The sequence below is a fragment of the Bufo bufo genome, chromosome 3, assembly GCF_905171765.1.
Source record: "Bufo bufo chromosome 3, aBufBuf1.1, whole genome shotgun sequence".
In the NCBI taxonomy this organism is placed as follows: Eukaryota; Metazoa; Chordata; class Amphibia; order Anura; family Bufonidae; genus Bufo; species Bufo bufo.
The window spans coordinates 319,852,769-319,874,720 of record NC_053391.1 but is presented as its reverse complement, the minus strand read 5'-3'; the positions used below and the strand labels follow the sequence as shown (position 1 = coordinate 319,874,720).

The 21,952-nt window shown below is 44.9% G+C and overlaps 1 protein-coding gene across 1 annotated transcript; it reads left to right on the top strand.

Annotated features, from left to right (window-relative positions):
• Positions 1–11,248: 11,248 nt before the first annotated feature.
• LOC120993776 lies at positions 11,249–11,996 on the top strand. The gene is made up of 2 exons (XM_040422248.1): positions 11,249–11,364; positions 11,459–11,996. Exons 1-2 carry the CDS (start codon positions 11,249–11,251, stop codon positions 11,994–11,996), a joined length of 654 nt encoding a protein of 217 aa, XP_040278182.1.
• Positions 11,997–21,952: the final 9,956 nt, after the last annotated feature.

The following is a 21,952-nucleotide window of genomic DNA, read 5'->3' as shown; positions in this document are numbered from 1 at the left end:
GTGGCTTTGAGGAGGTGGAAGACCAACCACAGCAGGCGTCCCAGGGGGCTTGTTGTCACCTTTCGGGGACCCTTGGTGTTGTACATGGCTGGGTGGAGGAAGAGACCTTCAATGACGTCAGTGAGGACAAGGAACGGGACATGGCTAGCTTGGTATCCAACCTTGTGCAAATGGGGAGTTTGCGGTTGTGCAAATGGACTGTTTGCGGTTGTTTGCGGTGTGTTAAACGGGGAGTTTGGTCTGTCAGAGTTTGGTCTGTCACTGTGAAGCGGGCGTAACCCTTACACTACCTGATTGATACAACATCATACCTGATGTTTTAAAGCACGTTATTCCAAACAATTTAGGAATGTTAGGTGATTTATGCCCTTTATGGATTGAAACCCGACTCTGCGTCAACTACGTAATTTTCCATGGGAGTTTTGCCATGGATCCCCCTCTGGCATGCCACAGTCCAGGTGTTAGTCCCCTTGAAACAACTTTTCCATCACTATTGTGGCCAGAAAGAGTCCCTGTGGGTTTTAAAATTTGCCTGCCTATTGAAGTCTATGGCGGTTCGCCCGTTCGCGAACATTTGCGGAAATTCGCGTTCACCGTTCTATGTTCGCGACATCTCTAATCATTCACACATCAGTGTTTCACGGACGTGTGTGGTACGTGTTCTCCACGGACAGCACACGTCCCCATTCATTTTAATGTGTGTATTCAGACATCAGTGTTTCACGGTCCGTGGGTCAGTGTTTTCAGTACGGATGCTTGCTCTTTTTTGTCCGTGTTCACGGATCCATCATGTCCATTATAGAAAGACGGGTTGCTGGTGGCTCACCTGGCCAATACAATGTGTAGGTGCTCTTGGTTTGACTGATTCACCCAATCAGGAAGAAGAGTATGTAATGAAGGATGCAGGAGGCAGCTAAGGCTACTTTCACACCTGCGTTAGGTGAGGATCCGTCTGGTATCTGCACAGACGGATCCGCATCTAAAAATGCAAACGATGGTATCCGTTCAGTACACTTTTCTGCATACACTTAGTCAAAAAAAAGTCTAAGTCAAACGGATCCGTCCTGACTTTACTTTGAAAGTCAATGGGGGACGGATCCGTTTACAATTGCACCAATATTGTGTCAATGTAAACGGATCCGTCCCCATTGACTTACATTGTAAGTCAGGACAGATCCGTTTTGGCTCCGCACCGCCAGGCGGACACCAAAACGCTGCAAGCAGTGTTTTGGTGTCCGCCCCCAGAGCGGAATGGAGGCGGAACGGAGCCAAACTGATGCATTCTGAACGGATCCGCATCCATTCAAAATGCATTGGGGCTAAACTGATCCGTTTGGGTCCGCTTGTGAGAGCCTTGAAACGGATCTCACAAGCGGACCCAGAAATGCCAGTGTGAAAGTAGCCTTAGACCTTCGAAACGCGTATGGTGAATGGTGAATACCTGACAAACCCGCTAACACATCACTCTGGAAGCGCTTCCAACAACCATCTTTACCCATCTACTGGATTAAAAAGATTGCTATACAGCGATCGCGAACCGAAAGGAGCAGAGACACTTGGGATGCCATGCAGGTGACGTCACATCCATGTGGGACTCTGAAACATCCGAACAGCCAGCACAGAGCGCAGAAAGGGCGCAATAACAGCCGCGACATTCGAATCCTACTAAGAAGGTAAACTACAGTCAGGGTGCAGTCCTCTTTTACCGTGTGGGACGCCACACTAGGTACAGCACCCGACTGACATATTATCCCTGTCTATACAGTCAAATAACAGTGACCGGCTAACAATTTTTACCAGGGAAGTACTACAAATAACAAGCTTATCTACTTTTTACTTTTATTTGACTTATCTACAAACTGTTTGCATTGGATAACATCTGAAAACTCGCCAGCAACCATTGAAAGTGGAGACCACTGCTGAATGACTATTCCATTTTTATCCTCATTTTATTATTTTTTATGAAGGTAGCAACAATCACTCAATAAGTCACCCTTAAATTTATTCTTATCTTCATTTACTATTGCCTTTTATTATTATTTTTTATCTTCATATTTTTCCTCCTCACGCAGTGCACAACCCTAATAGCACTGCACCATGTACTAATCCATACACCCATTTTTAAATCACATTTTATGAATTGTAAGTGGAATACAGCTGCTCACCCCTATCTCGTATGGATAGGTGCTCACCCTCTGGTCCTACCCTCAGGACCTCAAAGGATTATGAAACGTGTAGAAAAGTGAGGGGGCACACACAAGAGGGAAACACTGAGTGGATGAATAAATGGTAATTTAATACTCTAAAAACAAACCCCTAAAATATACATAAAACGTACATCAAATTACATATATACTGTGTAGCAGCCTAAAATTCATATACACACTATCCCAATAATGATGACGATATCTACTGTGCAGCAGCCTGCACAATACTGTAGGTGCGATGCGGTCACACAGAGTTCATACAGCCAATGTCCTAATTGTGGTTGTAATATATATAGCAACCTATACAGTGCTGTAAAAGCGATGTGGCAGCACAAAATTCAAACAGGCAATGTCCCGGTTGTGGTGGTGGTACTAAATGTCCGGAAAATATAGCACCAATGGATAAATGGGGCACTGCAACTGTTGGGGCAGTGATGTAATGAACACACTATGTCCGAATCAGATGGGGCAATAGTGGTGACTGTATGCCAATGTCCGGTGTTCAGAGATGCGTACAAGTAAAGCACATTTGAACTAGCCTCCAGGTTACTTACAATATCTGGTCGCTTATGATCTCCCGGTCTCACCCCTCCTTGCTGCCTGGCCGCAGCGCTGGTTTCCCAGGTGGCCGTACACGGCCGACTGTGGCGTCCATCGTGACCTGATAATCTGGGGTTCCGGGCGGACCTTTGGATGACGTCACTGCTGTGCGGCGGTAATTTCAAATCTAGAGGTAGAGGTAGATCTCTTGTGGCCCCACTGAGGAAGGGGCGTAAGACCCTGAAACGCGTCTGGCATTACAGAGTGAGCGTGGATTCAAAGAAAAGAATAAAGAAACTGGATATCAAAAGCTGTAAGCGCAAGAGATCTATCTCTAGATTTGAAATTACCGCCGCACAGCAGTGACGTCATCCAAGCGTCCGCCCGGAACCCCAGATTATCAGGTCACGTGGGACGCCACAGTCGGCCGTGTACGGCCACCTGGGAAACCAGCGCTGCGGCCAGGCAGCAAGGAGGGGTGAGACCGGGAGATCATAAGCGGCCAGATATTGTAAGTAACCTGGAGGCTAGTTCAAATGTGCTTTACTTGTACGCATCTCTGAACACCGGACATTGGCATACAGTCACCACTATTGCCCCATCTGATTCGGACATAGTGTGTTCATTACATCACTGCCCCAACAGTTGCAGTGCCCCATTTATCCATTGGTGCTATATTTTCCGGACATTTAGTACCACCACCACAACCGGGACATTGCCTGTTTGAATTTTGTGCTGCCACATCGCTTTTACAGCACTGTATAGGTTGCTATATATATTACAACCACAATTAGGACATTGTCTGTATGAACTCTGTGTGACCGCATCGCACCTACAGTATTGTGCAGGCTGCTGCACACTAGATATCGTCATCATTAATGAGATAGTGTGTATATGTTCTGTCCCCACATGAAGGCGATTGAAGGTGTAACTGATAATGACTTTGTGACTGTCCTACCTTCGTATCCAAGCAGTGGAGCAGACCGGACCGGCAGATGCTCAGGTTAGATGGATCCAGACGTAGACATGAGGATGCAATCAAACGTGGGTTTATTTGATCCAGAGCAGTGACATACGGTGATGGAATACAGTAGATGCTGTCATGTGGATGTCTTTTCTGAGGCTAACTGCTGAGGCAACTGCTGGTCAAAAACTGATGCCTTCACAAGCCAAGGTGTGTGTCTCCAGCCACAAAGAATGCAGCACTAAAAAAGGCTACAGGAAGTGACCAGGCCCAAGGCTGCTAAAACCACGCCCAGAGATAAAACTTTATAGACAACGAACGAGGCGTGCAGCATACAAATTCCGGCCAGCAGATGGCAGCAGAGAACAATATATTTAAACAACATAGGTAAAACAAGAAATAATACAGTGCAGAAATTCAATATGAAAGGAACAGCACACTCCCCGTCTGAAATTCACTTTGGGGATTTCACTATGACGAATGTCCATAAAATATAAACAACCTGTAAAAGAAAACATGTTAGAATGCAAACATAGATAGTCCTGTTTTCCAACTTGGAATGGAGAAGATCTGCGAAGCTAGATACAGTCCTGTTCACCCATCAGGGACATTCTCGATGGGTCTCATCCAACTGGAGAAACGTTCAAAGCGCTGACAACTGAAGCTGGCAGTTTGCTTTGTTCCAGTGACTAATGCACTAACTTCAGCGCGGATTTCTGGATCATTATCCGGATCCTGGATGTTGAAAACTTTCTGTACACATTCGTCTGCCTCTCCAAGCAGAAACTCTGGACCTGTAAGCCAAGTAGAGTTAGTAAAGGAACCTATAGACATAGGCCTAGTGGCATGATCTGCCGGATTAAGTTCGGATGGTACATAGTGCCATTGTTCAGGTTTGGAGGACCTCCTGATTCTCTCTATGCGGTTACTAACGTACACATAAAATCGCTTGGTCCGATTGTGGATGTAACCTAAAACGACCTTACTGTCGGTGTAATACTGGACTTCAGCTATGTCGACAGCCAGTTCTTGTTGTATGAAATCAGCAATCTCCACTCGAAACACGGTCCCACAAAGTTCCAGTCTGGGAATAGTATGATCGGGCTTGGGGGCTAACTTAGCCTTACCAAAGACGAATCCAACGTGGTTTTGGTTATTGGGTTCTGTCACCTTCAGATAGGCAACCGCTGCAATGGCCTCCGTGGAGGCGTCCGAGAACACGTGGAGTTCTTTCTTTATGCTAGAGGAAAGTGAGGTTTTAATATAGCATCTCGGGATGTGGATCTCATCCAAGGCACACAAAGATCGCTTCCAGGCTTCCCATTTTTGCTCTTTCTCGGAGGGAAGTGGGGTATCCCAATCCTTGACTGTTTCAGAAAACTGTCTCAGTAGAGATTTACCTTGTATGGTGATGGGCGCTACAAATCCCAGCGGATCAAATAGGCTGTTTACCACTGATAGGACGCCTCGCTTTGTGAATGGCTTGTCTGCACAACTTATCTGAAAACCGAAGGAGTCAGCCGAGAGATCCCATCTGAGGCCCAAGCTCCTCTGCACAGGTGGACTGTCCAGTCCCAAGTTAATGTCCTTGAATCCTGGTGCATGATCGCCTGATTCGAAGGCCCTCATAACGGCCAGGCTGTTTGAAGCAATTTTGTGTAGTCTAAGTTTAGCTTGGTACAACATACTTTGAGTCCTTTTGAGCAGATCGATAGCCGCTTCTTCAGTCGGTAGTGATTTGAGTCCATCGTCTACGTAGAAGTCCTTTTCTACAAAGTCTCTGGCGTCTTTACCGTACTTGGATTCTCCCTCTAATGCAGTTCACCGAAGGCCGTAAGTTGCCACGGCGGGTGAAGGGCTGTTTCCAAATACGTGTACCCTCATACGATATTCTGCCATCTCTGCGTTGGTGTTGTTATTCTTGTACCATAGAAACCTGAGGAAATTCCGGTGGTCCTCTCTGACTATGAAACAGTGGAACATCTGTTCAATGTCGGCGGTGATGGCAACGAGCTCTTTTCTGAACCTCATCAGCACTCCAACTAGGTTATTCGTCAGATTAGGACCTGTGAGAAGGACATCATTAAGAGATACACCTTGATGTTTGGCACTTGAGTCGAAAACAACCCTAATTTGATTAGGTTTCCGTGGGTGATACACTCCAAATGAAGGCAAGTACCAGCACTCGTCATTCTTCCCTAAGGATGGAGCTGGTTCTGCATGGTTGTTGCGGAATATTTTGTCGATAAAGGCAACGATGTGTTCTCTCATCTCAGGCTTACTGTTCATGGTATGCTGAAGAGAGTTAAATCTAGACAGAGCTTGTTCCCTATTGTTTGGGAGTCTCACCCTGGTAGCTCGGAAGGGTAATGGAGAAACCCAGTGATTGGTTTCATCTTTAAGGAACTCATTGTCCATTATCTTGATAAATTCTCTGTCCTCTACTGACAAAGCTACTTTATCATCGTCCTTGCTTGTGTGAAAGACTAATCTTCCCAAGTTGTCGGCAAAGGGAGGAATGTCGTCAGGTGGTTGTATGAGGTCTGGAGGCTTCTCTTTCACCTCATAGTGATGAGGGCAAGGCTTAATGCAAGTTGTGCGTCCATCTCCACGCACGTACGTTTTGAATGAGCGGATTCTTGGTTGATCCAAGCATACATTTCCTATGACTACCCATCCCAAGTCCAGTCTCTGGGCGTATGGTGCATAGTCGGGACCATTACACTGTTGACGCACCTTGTGTACCCTTAGATTGTCTCTGCCAAGCAGGAGTAGAATCTCGGCGTTGTTGTCCATAGGTGGGATAACGTTGGCTAGGTGCCTTAGGTGTGGATGGTGAAATGCAGCTTCCGGGGTAGGAATTTCATCCCTATGGTTGGGTATTTGATCGCATTCGATCAGCGTCGGTAGAGGTATTTCCGTATTTCCACTGACGGAACAAGCGATGAATCCTTGTGCCCTCCTGCCGCTAGTCTCAATGCGACCCGAGCAGGTGTTTAAGATGTAGGGTTCTGACGGTCCCTTTATACCAAAGGCTTCAAAGAATTTAGGTCCTGCTAGGGAGCGGTTGCTTTGGTCGTCAATGATGGCATACATTTTTACTGCCTTTTCTGGTAGCCCCTCCGGGTAGACCTTGATTAGGCATATGCGGGCACAACATTTCTCACTCTGGCCCTCCCCACATACGTCCAAGCATGAGCAGGAAACAGCAGTGGCTGTGTTAGCGTGGTTCTGGGGCTCCCCGCCATGACTTTGAGCAGGACTGGTGGTGACAGCAGCAGGTGAGTCCCTTGTGAGTGTAGTTGGGTGCATAGCTGAGGCATGTCTTTCACTATGACACTCCTCACACTTGATAATGGATTTACAGTCCTTAGCCATGTGCTCCAATGAAGCGCAGCACCTGAAGCATACCCCAAGCTCGGTCAGGACTTTCTTGCGCTCCTGTATTGTTTTGGATCTAAATCCTCTGCATTTGTTCAGTGAGTGTGGTTTTTTTATGAATGGGACATTCACGATTGAAGGCCTTGTCTCCTGATGAGGTAGTGTACTGTCTACCAGTGGGTACTGCAGATGATGGTAGGTTAGTCTTTCTAACATTCACGCTGCTCTTAAAGTCTCTGTGTTTATGTACAATACTTTCATACCTTGATGATGGTGTCACTGAGGCTGTAGTATTGAACTCCAGGAAGTCGAGGCTGGGGTCATTCCTCATCTGGGACTGTTCATCGATGAATCTACAGAAATGAATAAATGGGGGAAAGGTGACGTCATGCACTCTTTTGTACCTTGAGACTGATGCCGCCCACTTCTCTTGCAGGCTGTATGGTAGCTTCACGACAATTGGGTTCACCCCATGGGCTGTATCCAGGTAGCACAGCCCGGACAGACGGGGGTCTCTTTTGGCAAGCTCCAGTTCCATGAGCAAATCACTTAAATCCTGAAGCTTATGGACATCCTTGAGACTGATCTTGGGGACGTTCTGCAGTCTCCTGAATAGTGCCTTCTCTATTGCTTCTGCACTGCCAAAGGTGCGTTCGAGTCTCTGCCAGGCTGCAGCGAGACCTGCTTCTGCTTGTCCCACATAGACAGTTCTAAGGCTCTTGATGCGATTTGTGGAGCCTGGGCCCAGCCATTTGATCAAGAGGTCGAGCTCCTGCTCTGCGGTTAGGTTGAGGTTGGCGATGGCGGCTTTGAAGGTTGCCTTCCAGGCTCTGTAGCTCTCCGCACGGTCATCAAATTTTGAGAGACTGGTGTTAATTAGCTCTCTGCTCACCATAAACCTGGCAAACTCAGACATATCTGATTTCTCACTGCTTGTTGCCATGACAACTTGTGATGCCCCTGGGGCGTATAGGCTGCGTGGCGTGAAAGGGTGAGATGCTTCCGGGTAGAATGATGTTGCTGCAGGGTTGAGCTGTGGTCTAGCCTCTGTAGATTCTGATGACTGCTGCTTGAGCTGTGGAGGTAGGCCAGGAAACACCTGGTAGCCATCTTGCTGTAATAACTGCCCTTGAGAGGGCGCGTCTGGGCGACTGTTATTGGATTGCTCGGGTGCTGTGGGTGTCACTGGCCCTGCAGGTAGAGCTGACTTGGAGGTTTCGGTGTTGTTGGCTTGGACAGTACTGCACACTGGGGGTGGTGCAGATAACTGTTTCAGTACGTATTCGCTGGTGCGATCAGCTGGATCGTCTATCTCCTCTGGTGGTAAGCAGACTGAATCAAGGCCTTGGCTCAATGCTTGCTCAAGTAGTCTTACTTTTGCTAATGCAATTTCCTCTTCCCTCTCTGATTGAAGGATCTTTATTCGAGCCTCTGCTTCTGCCCTCTTGGCTTCTGCCTCCGCTTCTGCCCTCTTGGCTTCTGCCTCTGCCCTCTTGGCTTCTGCTTCTGCCCTCTTGGCCGCCGCCTCTGCTTCTGCCCTCTTGGCTTTCGCTTCTGCCCTCTTGGCCACCGCCTCCGCTTCTGCCCTCTTGGCTTCTGCCTCCGCTTCAGCCCTCTTGGCCGCCGTCTGTGCTTCTGCCCTCGCAAGGACTTCTTTTTCGGTGAAGGAACGCCTCACTTTGGATTGCTCTGCATTTATGCGGGCCTCTAGTAATCTGTCGCTAAGGGTGGAGCTTCTAGAGCATGATGATCTATAGGACCGTGAGGAATGTATGGATGAATGCGATCTGTGTGATCTAGTTTCTTGCAAATGAGAGATGCGGAGTTCCACTTTATCTTTAGCATCCAGCACCATGGCGTCTCTTTGTCTGTCTATTGATTCTGCCTTGCACAATTCTGACGGGGATTCTTCAATATTAGAGTCTTTTAGAAAGGTTATATACCTTGTGGACAGTCTCTTGTATCTTTCATGGGCTGCGTTCAGCCGCCCGACGGCAACTTGTAAACTGGTGGCATCGCCTGAGGAGGACTTAAGTCCTGATATGAGGGAGGAAACTCGTTCCCATAGCTCTTCCAGGTTGTCACATAGCTCATCTTTCCTGGTGTGATAGTTTTCTGTGATCTTTATAGTTGGTTTGAGAGAGCGCCTTGGTCGCGTGACTTGGTTCTACCTCCAGCTCTCCATAATGATCAGTATCAGGTTGCATTTGCTTTGTTTCATCACTGGGGAACTGTACAAGGTCCTTTTCGGCCATTTTGATTTAAGGTGCGCTGTCTCTTTAAGAAAATGAACTTTTGAATTGGGGGTTGAAAATTGCTGTGCGGCTCAGATGAGGCACCCCGATGAGTTTCCCAAGGTGTTTTAAGTGAATTGCGGGGTTTTGGTTTGAGGGAGGCCCCGCGTGCGTGAACAGTTCTTATATCATGCGAGCAAGGGTTAATATAGGATGTAGAAAGTGGCTTGGCGAGTAGTGGAGGACTTCCAGGCGAGAGTATATCTACTGCGGACACGCCGTGCTTCCCCTTAGGCTTATGGGACATGCACTGTTGCTGGGCAGATTTGCTGGGAGTGGGCCTGTTGCAGGGGAGGTTCCTGAGTGTGGCACTGGGCTCTGAGGGAACCTGTAGCCGGGCATTGGACATTCAGACGGATATTGACTGTGGTATAAGGCTTTAAGGCAGTTTTTGACTGTTCTGTCCCCACATGAAGGCGATTGAAGGTGTAACTGATAATGACTTTGTGACTGTCCTACCTTCGTATCCAAGCAGTGGAGCAGACCGGACCGGCAGATGCTCAGGTTAGATGGATCCAGACGAAGCCATGAGGATGCAATCAAACGTGGGTTTATTTGATCCAGAGCAGTGACATACGGTGATGCAATACAGGAATGCAGTAGATGCTGTCAGGGGATGTCTTTTCTGAGGCTAACTGCTGAGGCAACTGCTGGTCAAAAACTGATGCCTTCACAAGCCAAGGTGTGTGTCTCCAGTCACAAAGAATGCAGCACTGAAAAAGGCTACAGGAAGTGACCAGGCCCAAGGCTGCTAAAACCACGCCCAGAAATAAAACTTTATAGACAACGAACGAGGCGTGCAGCATACAAATTCCGGCCAGCAGATGGCAGCAGAGAACAATATATTTAAACAACATAGGTAAAACAAGAAATAATACAGTGCAGAAATTCAATATGAAAGGAAAAGCACAGTATATGAATTTTAGGCTGCTACACAGTATATATGTAATTTGATGTACGTTTTACGTATATTTTAGGGGTTTGTTTTTAGAGTATTAAATTACCATTTATTCATCCACTCAGTGTTTCCCTCTTGTGTGTGCCCCCTCACTTTTCTACACATTTTATGAATTGTACCTATACAGATCCCCCTCACCCCCTTCGTACTACAATATACCCTTTATGATCGATATTTATATGAAATAAATGCACATTTTTATCTACCAATCTGTCTACATTCCTCTTGAAGTGTTGTACCAGGGGAAGAGTGCCGGTTTTCCACACAGTTTTATTTCATGTCCATTATAGTCTATGGGTCTGTGAAAACCACAGATGCAACACGGATAATAAGAAGAGATGCTTTGAAAATTATTTTTGAGCTGGTTAGGGAGCATTCACACGACCGTATTGGTTTTGCGGTCCGCAAATCACGGATCTGTGTGTTCCGTATGTCTTCAGTTATCTTTCCGTTTCCGTTCCGTAAGTCCGTATAATACGGACGTGGTGCTTCCGTGTGTCATCCGTTTTTCACGGTCCACAAAAAAAACGGAAGGGTAAAAATTGACAAATTTAAATGTCCAACCCCTTTCAAACTGACATAACAAGGTCACATGATCGCTCAGGCACCATTTTCTACTGCTTTTAGAGCGTAGTGTGCTTTGTTAGAATCCTCAGTTTTGCTTGCATAGCTTTCTGGCCATTTTTGTTGCTTCAGCATGCCCAAAACACGTGTGGATACAGTTCTCCTGTACTGGCTTCTCTCTCGGCGATACGGACAGCAGTCACCAATGTTGGACGAGGAACCGAGTAGGAAGCACCTTTGGGTTCACCCCATTGTCTGACAATGGTGCAGGAAGGGCAACTTTCATACTTTGTACGCCGACTTGAGGCAACACCCGGAGAAATTTCATCTATTTTGCCGGATGTCGGTGTCCACCTTTGACCGTCTCCTGGAGTCTCTTCGTCCTGGTCTCATCTTCCAGAACATTAATATGAGGCGCAGCATATCACCTGAAGAAAGGCTAATTGTCACCTTGAGGTAAATACCAATATTCTAAAGTATGTACACTTTTATTTTTTTCCACCTCCTCATATATGTATGAGTTAATTTAAACCTTTTTTTTTTTTACCAGATTCCTGGCAACAGGCAACTCTTTTGCCTCACTGCACTTTGAGTTCTTGCTGGGGATTTCTACCATTTCTACGATCGTTCCACACACTTGTAAAGTAATCTGGGAGCGACTTCGAGAGATGGTGATGCCGGAGCCCAGAGTGCAAGATTGGCTACGTATTGCTCATAGATTTGAACAATGTGCCCAGTTTCCAAACTGTATTGGGGCGCTGGATGGAAAGCACATACGTGTGAAGAAGCCGGCGCACTCAGGGTCCCGATTCTTCAATTATAAGCAATATTTTTCTGTGGTCCTGTTGGCCTTGGTTGACAGTGACTACAAGTTTATAATTGTCGACATCGGGGCCTATGGGAGCACTTCTGATGCACGAATATTTCGTGCTTCCAGAATGGGTGAACGGCTTCAGTCCAACCAACTCGACCTGCCACAGCCAAGAAGACTGTCTGGATCAGCTGGACGTCCGGCTCCTTTTGTCATTGTGGCTGACGAAGGTTTTGCACTGACACCACATGTGATGCGGCCCTTTCCCAAGACGTGATTTACATGAAAGGAGGTCTGTCTTCAACTACAGGCTGACTCGTGCACGCCGTTATGTTGAGTGCGCTTTTGGACTACTTTCCAATAAGTGGAGGGTCTTTATGTCATCTATACAAATGGATCCTGAGAATGCTACCCTGGTGATTCAAGCGTGTGTTTTTCACAATTTCATCAGGATGTATGATGCTTCCTTCGATGCAGACCTGGACCAATACATGACCTCTTCATCGTTTAGCCTGGACCAGACGCTGCATGGAAGACCAGGATCATCAGGCCTGCATATTCGTGATTTATATGCTGACTATTTTATCAGCCCAGAGGGCGCATTGTCATGGCAGTTAAAAGCAATTCATGGCAGGCCCTAAATGAATATTGACTCAGAACAATATTGATCAGTTAGTTTAGTTTAGTTCGTTTCCAAGTTGTTATTGTTAGAGTAGGGACTTGCAAGAGAATGAGGATCCTCGACGTGGGCTTGCGGGCTGGGGTATCTTTCAATGTCAAATTAAAATGTAATTCTCTACTGAAATTTTTTTTTTTTCTAATCTAAATTTTAAAAACTATTTTGTCTGCATATTAAAATCTAAAATTTGATTTTGCCATTAGATACCCTCTAATACCTTATTACTATCAACCATTGCCATGAAATGATTATAATAAAAATCAGGACTTCAGCTCATGTATGAGATTGGGGCATATCATCATGATATGGTCCCAGTATGTGATAGGTATTGGTGTCACCCGGTCGATACATACCTATCATACACTGGGACCATATACGGGTACTATGTCACCTATGAGGTTGATGTATTAGGAAGCTAAAATATACCATTTGGATGTACAGAGATAGGTTTCTCTATATTCATTCTGCAGCACCTGCGGTTACATCACCGTGCTTACCACAGGGAACGGGGTATTGCACTCTTTCACACAGCGGATTACTCGCATGGCATCCACTTGTGCGAAAGAGCCTTAATAGAGGCTCCTAACTGTACTAAAAAAAATTAGAGGTTTCACATCCCTTTTAAAAAAAATACATTGCACAAATACGTTAGAACCAAAATAAACTTTATGTCTGAAGATAGACATATATAAAACAAAAATAAAATTTTACAAGTCAAATAATTCCCTAGTAAATTGGCCTGCAGGCCTTGTGGAGGTGGCCCGTCCCTCTTCATGTTCACGTCGGTGTATCTGGTCAGTATAAGAGCTGCTGGCCAATCATGGCTGTACAGTGGTGGGGAAGTAACAGGGCATCTAGACAGAGATGGACGAGGCCCAGGGGTGCTTACTGGAACCCATGGTGTTCCAATTACTCTCCATTTGTATTGCTCTATTATAGGTACCAATTCTGCGGGGTCTTGGGGCCATGAGAAGATATCAAGGATCGTGTTCAGGGTAGACATGAACACGGGCCGACGCACTTCTGGCACACGAGAGAGGAATGGAGCCAGAGATTGGAGCATTAATTCCTCAGGGCTCTCTGATTGATTTCTATTTAGATAGTCTAGTACTCGACTATCTATGACAGCACGATTATCTGTTGGTGCTTGCACAGGAGGATTCCGGCCCCAGCGTCTTGGTGCTGGACGGATCTCTGCTGGTGTATCCTCTGGACCACTTGATGTCTGAATTTGCTGTGACATCTCTGTGGGTTTGTTGTGGCGTCATCCGGTGATTTCTGAGTCTCTATTTCGGTCTCATCCGAATCTACCGACCCAGTTTGCTCCTCCAGATTATCAACAGTGCTGTAATAAAAATTAAAAAAATTACTGTTTTTGTCTAAATTTTCTATACACCTTTTTTTGTTTTACCACCAATTGGTTTTTGCAGGGTCTCTTTGCTGAAAGAGTAGAGTTTTTTTTGCTACCTTTTTTGGGGAGATATAATTTTTGCGCATTCATTATTAGACATCATTGGGCAAGGTGAAATTTTTTTTTTTGTTTGGCTCTGTTTTTATGTATTAATGTTTTAACCCAAGGGGTAAGGTGATGTGATATTTTTTTAGATCAGGTTTTCATGGACGCGGCGATACCTAATAAGTCTACTTATATTACCACAATGTGTATATATTGTGGGGATTCGCTCTGGTAGGCAGGGTAAGCGGACGCAGTACAGACGCAAAAACCAAGGTTGTAAATCAAAGTTCAGTGTTTATTCACACATAGCAAGAAAACAAGCCAAAAGTAAGTGTTCAGTTTTGGTGCCTGTTCACACCACACAAAGTTCACAGTGCAAAAAGACTTCACCTGGTCAGCAGATGATTTTCACCCACAGTCCGCAGCAGGCTTTAGTGGCCTGTTTCCCCAGCCTATGGCTCTCACAAATAGATGCCTCAGTGTCTCAAACCACAGACTCCTCAGCTCCTCTGTCATGGAGGATAATCCACACCAGCTGAACGTGCTGGCTGGGTCTTTATATCCCAGCCAAAACCCGGTCTGGAACCGTGGGGAACAGCCACCCACCCTGCTCTTTGGCTGCTCCCAATAAGAACCGGCCCGGATTGGCTTTACAGCCATTCTGACAGCTGAAGTGTCAGACTGCACTACAGAACTGACACGTCAGGAAAAAATCAGTTTTTTACCTCACTGAGGCCAGGAACCTCGGTGACACGTATCTTCCGTCAATGACGGCTCCTTCTTCCTTCTTACAATATATATATGTTTTTTTTTTTTATATATATATACAAATTTTAGTTTGTTTAATTAAAAAAATGTATTGGCCTTTTTTTCAACATTTATTTCTGTCCCACAATTGGTACTTTGAAACTTCAACTTTTGGGGGTCTGAACCCCTTTTCAATGCATTACTAAACTTCTGTATTATAATGCATTGCCTAATCCACTAAGGGTACTTTCACACTTGCGGCAGTGTGATCCGGCGGGCAGTTCCGTCGTCGGAACTGCCCGCCGGATCCGCCGATCTGCCGCTGACTGAAAGTATTTGTGAGACGGATCTGGGTGCGGATCCGTCTCACAAATGCATTGCAAGGACGGATCCGTCTCTCCGCTTGTCATGCGGACCGACGGATCCGTCTTGTACATTTTTTCACATTTTTACCGATCTGCCGGCGTTCAGGCAAGTCTTCAGTTTTTTTCGCCGGAGAGAAAACCGTAGCATGCATGCTGATTACTCTCCATTCAGAATGCATGGGGATAAAACTGATCAGTTCTTTTCCGGTATAGAGCCCCTGTGACAGAACTCTATGCCGGAAAAGAAAAACGCAAGTGTGAAAGTAGCCTAACACAGGGATGGTCAAACTGCGGCTCTACAGCAGTTGAAAAACTACAATTCCCTCCATGCCCTGCTGTAGGCTGTTAACTGTAGACAGACTTTGCATGCTGGGAGTTGTAATTTTGCTACAGCTGGCGAGCCGCATTTTGCCCATCCCTGCTAACAGGTTGCCTAGAAAACCCAGCAAGGGCCTCGATGATGAATGGCAGGGAAATTACAAGTCAAATTGGTACACCATAGACTTTTTCCTGTGTGCAGGTGCACACAGAGAGGGCTCCGAGTGTTGCCTCTGGCAACCGTGCCATAGGTTCGCCCCAGTGTAATAATAGTACGTCACTTGTCAGTAAAAATAAAAATTTAATAATATATATTTACTTACGGCCGCAACTCCATGAAATCTCTTAAGAACCGCAGCTGCTTGGTGTATATGTAGGGACGTTTCTTTGCACCCGCGTCACCGATACGTGAAGTTTCCGACAACTCCCTTCTAAACTGATCACGGGTGCTGTTCCACCTTATCTTTGCTATTTTTACTGAAATTTTTTTTTAAATATATTTAGATTCTATTTTTGCAGTGCATTAGGGGGTGTCACATTTTAAAATGTCCCCTCTACTTTGCTTTAATTCTTATGGAACGCCTAAAGGGTTTAATAAAGTTTGTAAAATCAGGGGAGGTGTAAAATCAGGGGTGTATTTTCTAACATTTGGTGATTTATAGGCGGTTTCTACTATGAAGGCCACACAAAGTGACTTCTTAACTGAACTGGTCCTTAAAAAAGTGGGTTTTGGAAATGTTCTTAAAAATTTAAAAATTTGCTTCTAAACTTCTAAGCCTTCTAACTTCCTAAAAAAATAAAATAACATTTACAAAATGATGCCAATATAAAGAAGACATATGGGGAATGTAAAGTAATAACTATTTTATGAAGTATCACTATCCGTTTCTAAAAGCAGAGAAATTCTAATTTTGAAAATATTGGATTTTTTCTTATGCATAAAGGTAAAACATATCAGCTCAAATTCACCACTAACATGAAGTATGGTGTCACGAGAAAACAATCTCAGAATGGCTTGGATAAGTAAAACCATTCCAAAATTAACACCAGATAAACTGACACATGTCAGATCTGAAAAATGGGAATCCGGCATTTGGTCCAAACTATTATACAAAGCAGCATTAATATACACACATAGCAGTGTCAACCTACTCTATAAATATATCACATTATGTAAAATGATTGCTAAATGGTATAAAAAAAAGGTAAAAAAAAAAAGTTTATAAATTACATAAAAACATAGTGTACTCTAAAATGCTAGCAAAGAAAAATACAAAAGTAGCATAAAAAGGCCTTAGGCTACATGTACATGACAGTAAAAAAACCGGACATGTGATGGATGTTTTTTTAACGGCCATCACACATCCATTTTAAGGCCAATGGTAGTCTATGAGGTTATTTACCCGGCAGTTGTTTTGACGGCCAGTGAATAACGGATGTACAAAATGTTCTATCTTGTCTGTTTTTCACTGACCAACTGCCGCCATACAATTGAATGGGTCAGTTTTTAATGCCCATTTCTCAGAAAGGCATCAGTGAAAAAAAAGTCTGTTAAAAATGGACAGTTTATCCGTTCTTAACAGACCTTAGGGCTCATTCACACGACTGTATGAATGGGTCCGCATCTGTTCCGCAATTTTATGGAACGGGTGCGGACTTATTCATTTTCAAAGAAAGAGCATGTCTTATTCTTGTCCTAAATATTAATGATGTATGCTTAGGAATGTCTATCCTTGTGTAATTTGTCGCCGACAATCAGCTGAATGAAGGGACGCCATGTCTACCCTGGACACAATGTATCATTTTCCCTAACAAGATGCATAATTAGAGTAGAATTGCATCTTGTTCCATTGTTAAACTGTTTGTAGAGGAGAGTTTTTATTCTGGGAATAAACTGGATATAATATAAATGATAAATGCTAGAGAGACTTAGTAAATAGAAAATCATGGACCTTTAAAACTGCTGATAAACACAGGCCTGTCAGCCAGGCTGATGATGTTACAGGTACCCGTAATGTCATGTCACCTTTGACAGCCAGACATGACACAGGTACCTCTGTAAAGTCATGTGACCTTTAGAATGTGATGATGTCACAGATGCCTTTGTGATGTCATATAACAATTGATTCTAGCTTTCTGCAGCCTGACTTTCGGCCATATTTCTTCATCACTTGACGGGTGAAGGCGACTTCTACTTGCGCTCAGCAAATTTTGGTTTTGTTCAAAGACCAGAAAAGAGGGCCTGTAAGCCAAGCCGTTCCAAGTGTCATCATGGAACGCGCTGAAGGCGCACAGGACCTTCCTCAACCCAGTGACATCTATGGGCTGAACATGGAGATTCCAAAAAATCTTCCCAAAAAAAGAAAAAGGAAGAGAAAGAGGAGAGTTCAGCCGCCAAATAAGAGGAGGAGAATAGAAACATCAGAGAAGGCGAAAGATGGCGGCAAAGAAAAAATGATCAAGGCTTCGAAAAGACCTGGAAGCCCTATACAGGAGAGTATCCTAAAAAAGAGGAAGAGGGGAGAAAAGACAGGGGGAAAAGCTGAAGATGGACCCAGCACATCCTATAACACTGAGATGGAACAGCTGTCAGGTGAGTGCAGATCTAAGACACCTAGAGCCAATATCCCCCAATAACGTATCAATGGGTTTGCCCACTTATGAACATGATTAATGAGCATTTTTGTCTTTCATGCCCCATAAAACTCTTATCCTCTCATAACATAATTACTATTGGAGGCCAAACGCAGGAATATTAACTATAATGTCTCTTCTCTCTACCAGTGACAACCCCAGCAGAAACCCCCATCATTGTGACTGGACTGGAAAGCTTCACCTTCCATAAAATTCTTGGAGAGGGTGGTTTTGGTAAAGTAAGTATCAGGAGTTGTTGTCACTTTTTCCTTATGTGTAGTAATATGACTATAGCAAAATCAAGATTTCACGTCTTCTCATGGCAGGATGCGCCGTTCCTCAAGTTCTAATGTTCTGTCTCCTCTAGGTCATGCTGGCCACACATCCCGACTGCCAACAACAACTGGCAGTGAAGCTGGTGAAGAAGAGGGTCCTGCTTCAGAACTTTAGAAACAACGTTCTGATTGAGCGACAGGTCCTGGAGGTGACTGGGAAAAGTCCACTATTCACCCATGCTTATGCCACCTTCCAGACCAAGGTAAGAGTCTTATTCACTACTGGGTTTTGTGAGTAGGTCAGTTCTTTCCAACCCCATCCTACTTTTGCCAACATTGTTGTACTTAAATGAGTTCCAAGACTTGCACTATGATGGTAGGTCAACCTGAACCTCTGGCTTCTTCTACTTGAGAAGCATAACATCTCCAAAGCAGGGTATATATATGCACTCTAATATTCCATAGTTAAGTTTTTTTGAAACTTACATGATATGCTCCATCTTTATCACAGGACTATGCCTTCTTCATCATGGAGTTTCTCAGCGGAGGAGACCTAGGTGACCTCATACATGCCAAAGCCCCATTCACCATTCCAGTCACCAGGTAAGGCAGAACATAGATATCTTAGATAAAGACAATAGTTGTCAGGAACATCCATCTTTATATCATTTATTGGTCTCAATGTTGATGTTTTCTCTTTTTTTGTGATCAGATTTTTTGCAGCTGAGATCATCTGTGGACTTCAGTTTCTCCATAACAGAGGCATCATACATAGAGACATAAAACCAGAAAACATCTTAATGGACAGCGCCGGTCACTTGAAGATTGCCGATTTCGGTCTTGCCGTGATAAACATCTTTGGGGAAAGGAAGATCTCACAATATGCCGGAACTCTTAGCTACATGGCACCCGAGGTGAGGAATCATCTATGTGCTTCTCATTGTGCATAGGGCTGGACATCTCCATGACTTCTGCTGCCCTGGACAATGCTCTTATTTTTTTATTGTCAACCTGATATTTCTACAGATTCTTCTGGAGAAGCCCTACAACACGGCAGTGGACTGGTTCTCAGCTGGTGTGACGATATATCAGATGGCTACTGGCAAATATCCATTCTCTGCCAGTATATTTCCTGAAAAAATTCTGAAGTCACTGATCAACGATGTTCCCACCTACCCAAAACGACTCGACCCACAAGCCAGAGACCTCATAGAGAGGGTGAGTATAAAAATATATAGCAGTACAACAGCGGCTAAATATGACATTGAAAACTAGGGACTACATTGGAAAGTGTGATCTACAATTCTGAAATGTCTTCAATATTTTTTTTTCCAGCTCTTAATCAAGTCACCAGAGAGTCGCCAGTTAGCGGTATGTAACATCAGGGAACATCCATTTTTCATGGACATCGAGTGGACAGATATAGAGGAAGCAGCAGCTTGTCCACCATTCCAACCAGGACCAGTAAGTACAGGATCCAGGAAATATGTGGGTAGTAGTAAAGTTCCATTGTGCCCTTTCTTGTTAAACACAGGATCTTGGATCTTCTCTCCACAGCCACCAGTGATGACATCGAAAAAAATAAATGATGTCCTATCCTCCACCGAAGCCAATAAGCCACCAATGGCCGATAAAGATCAAAAGGTATTCTGTGGATTCACTTTTGCCAATGCCAGATGGCAGGTCATAAAGCCAATACAAGAACCTGTCATACGTCATCGCAGGTGGGTCATCGTAACTGAGAGGGAAATTTGGGGATTATTGAAAGTTCCCTCCATTACTTGTAATTCTATCAGCAGAGTGTGGTGTGGAGTCCATTCACTGATGGAAGTTTATAGTCTGCTGATGGGTCTACAGGGTAAAAGTGCAGGTGGTTACCACTATTACAATGCTATTTTATCTCTTGGCAGAACATTTGGCAGAATTGTGAGAGAGATCGTCCACAGAATCTGGAGGAGGATAAACCACTGGAAGTGAGCAGCTCCACTATATATACAGATGTCCGCAATAGATCAGTGGGAGAAAACTATCATGTTATAGCAGAGCCTCTTGACATCACACTCACCAGAAAATCCACTGAGAGTTGCTGTCCTTGTATGAGCCTCAAATTCCAACCTCTGACCTTATGTACTCTCCTGACGACTTATCGTTACTGTGATATAACAGTCCTGGTCCTTCAGTTTCATTTCCAACTGCCACTAGGAGTAACCTGAGGCTCATAACCTGCAGAGTAGCAGGAGCAGAGAAGTAGAAGGAAGTCGATGAAGATTCTTCCACGAATCAATGAATTGACCGCCAGAGCTTCTAGTCCACAAGCTGCCTCTTGTACCCAAGGGAAGGGTAGTCCTTACGCCATGGTTCCCTAGAGGTTTCCTCCACAGGGGGTTTTTCCTCTCCTGCGTGCCAACGGATAACAACATCAACAAGAAAATGGTAACTTGTTGGACTCTGCCCTCAGTGTTGATCTTACCATCCACTAGTGGCATACAGGGACCGAAGAGGACATTTACCACCAATAAACAATAAACAGTACCATTCACCATCATCTGGTAGTAGTGTGATTATCTTATATCTAACGAATCCTTAGACTCTACAGTCATTGGTTTATCTTTAATGGAGAGCATACAAGTCTAATAAGACTCGTCTCGATACAGTGTCTCTATGTTAAAACATGTCCCTTCCAGAAAACTCCATTAATGATACTGGACAACCCCTTTAAAAAAAAATTAAAGTAGCTTTAAAAAAAGTATAGAAATATATGCCAGGCATATTAACACCTTCACGCATTTGGACACAACCCTACTTCCAAATGGCATGTATGGCATACAGTATAACCCATATCCGTTCACTTATAAGTTTAAAAAAAATATATAAAATACACATAATTGGTATCGCTGCCTCCGTAACAACCTGATCTATAAAGGTAACAAGTTACTAATCATGCGCGGTGAACGCTGATGGCGCTGGCTGCTTATTTGAGGAGCTCCGCTTCCAGCACTACAATCCGGCTTAATCTCAGCCTTTCCTGCTACCAAATTTATGAGGATCTCTCCTCCTGCATCCTGTCCACATATGGGGCGAGTCAAGAAGCGCCAGGCTCCGGCGAAACTCACAGAGTTCTTTCACAAAACTCTGCCGTTGAGCGTAAGCCCGAAGCTGCCCTCCACGCCATCTTGTGACGGCTCCTCTGCTTCCTCGCCGAGCAAAGTTCGCGCCACATCCCGACAACTATCAGATAGCTCCTCACCGCTTACAGAGGAGCTGCTCCGGAGTATGCTAGACTCCCTACGATCTTCCATAAAAGAGGACTTCCACATCGTTCTCAGGGAAGTACAAGCTGAAATAACACAGCTGGGAGAGCGCACTTCGCATCTAGAAGGCAAGATGGCGGAACTTACCGCCTCACATAATCTGCTGATAGACGCTAACACTGCCTTTGAGGAGGAGGTAGGCAAGCTACCATCTAAAGTTGCCGACATGGAGGACCGGAGTCGACGAAACAATGTCAGACTCCGGGGTGTGCCTGAGACAGTGGGCCCTGATCAGCTACTCTCACTGCTGCAAACCTTACTCAAAGAGGCCTTACCAAGTCTCTCAGAGATGGACCTTTCTATTAACCGCATTCACAGGATCCCCAAGCCGGCAAGCCTTGCTCCAGAGGTCCCTCATGATGTCCTGGCGAGGATACACTTCTACCAAGTCAAAGAAGCCTTTCTGAAAGCACTCCGGAAGGACCCGGAGCCCACCAGCTCCTTTGGC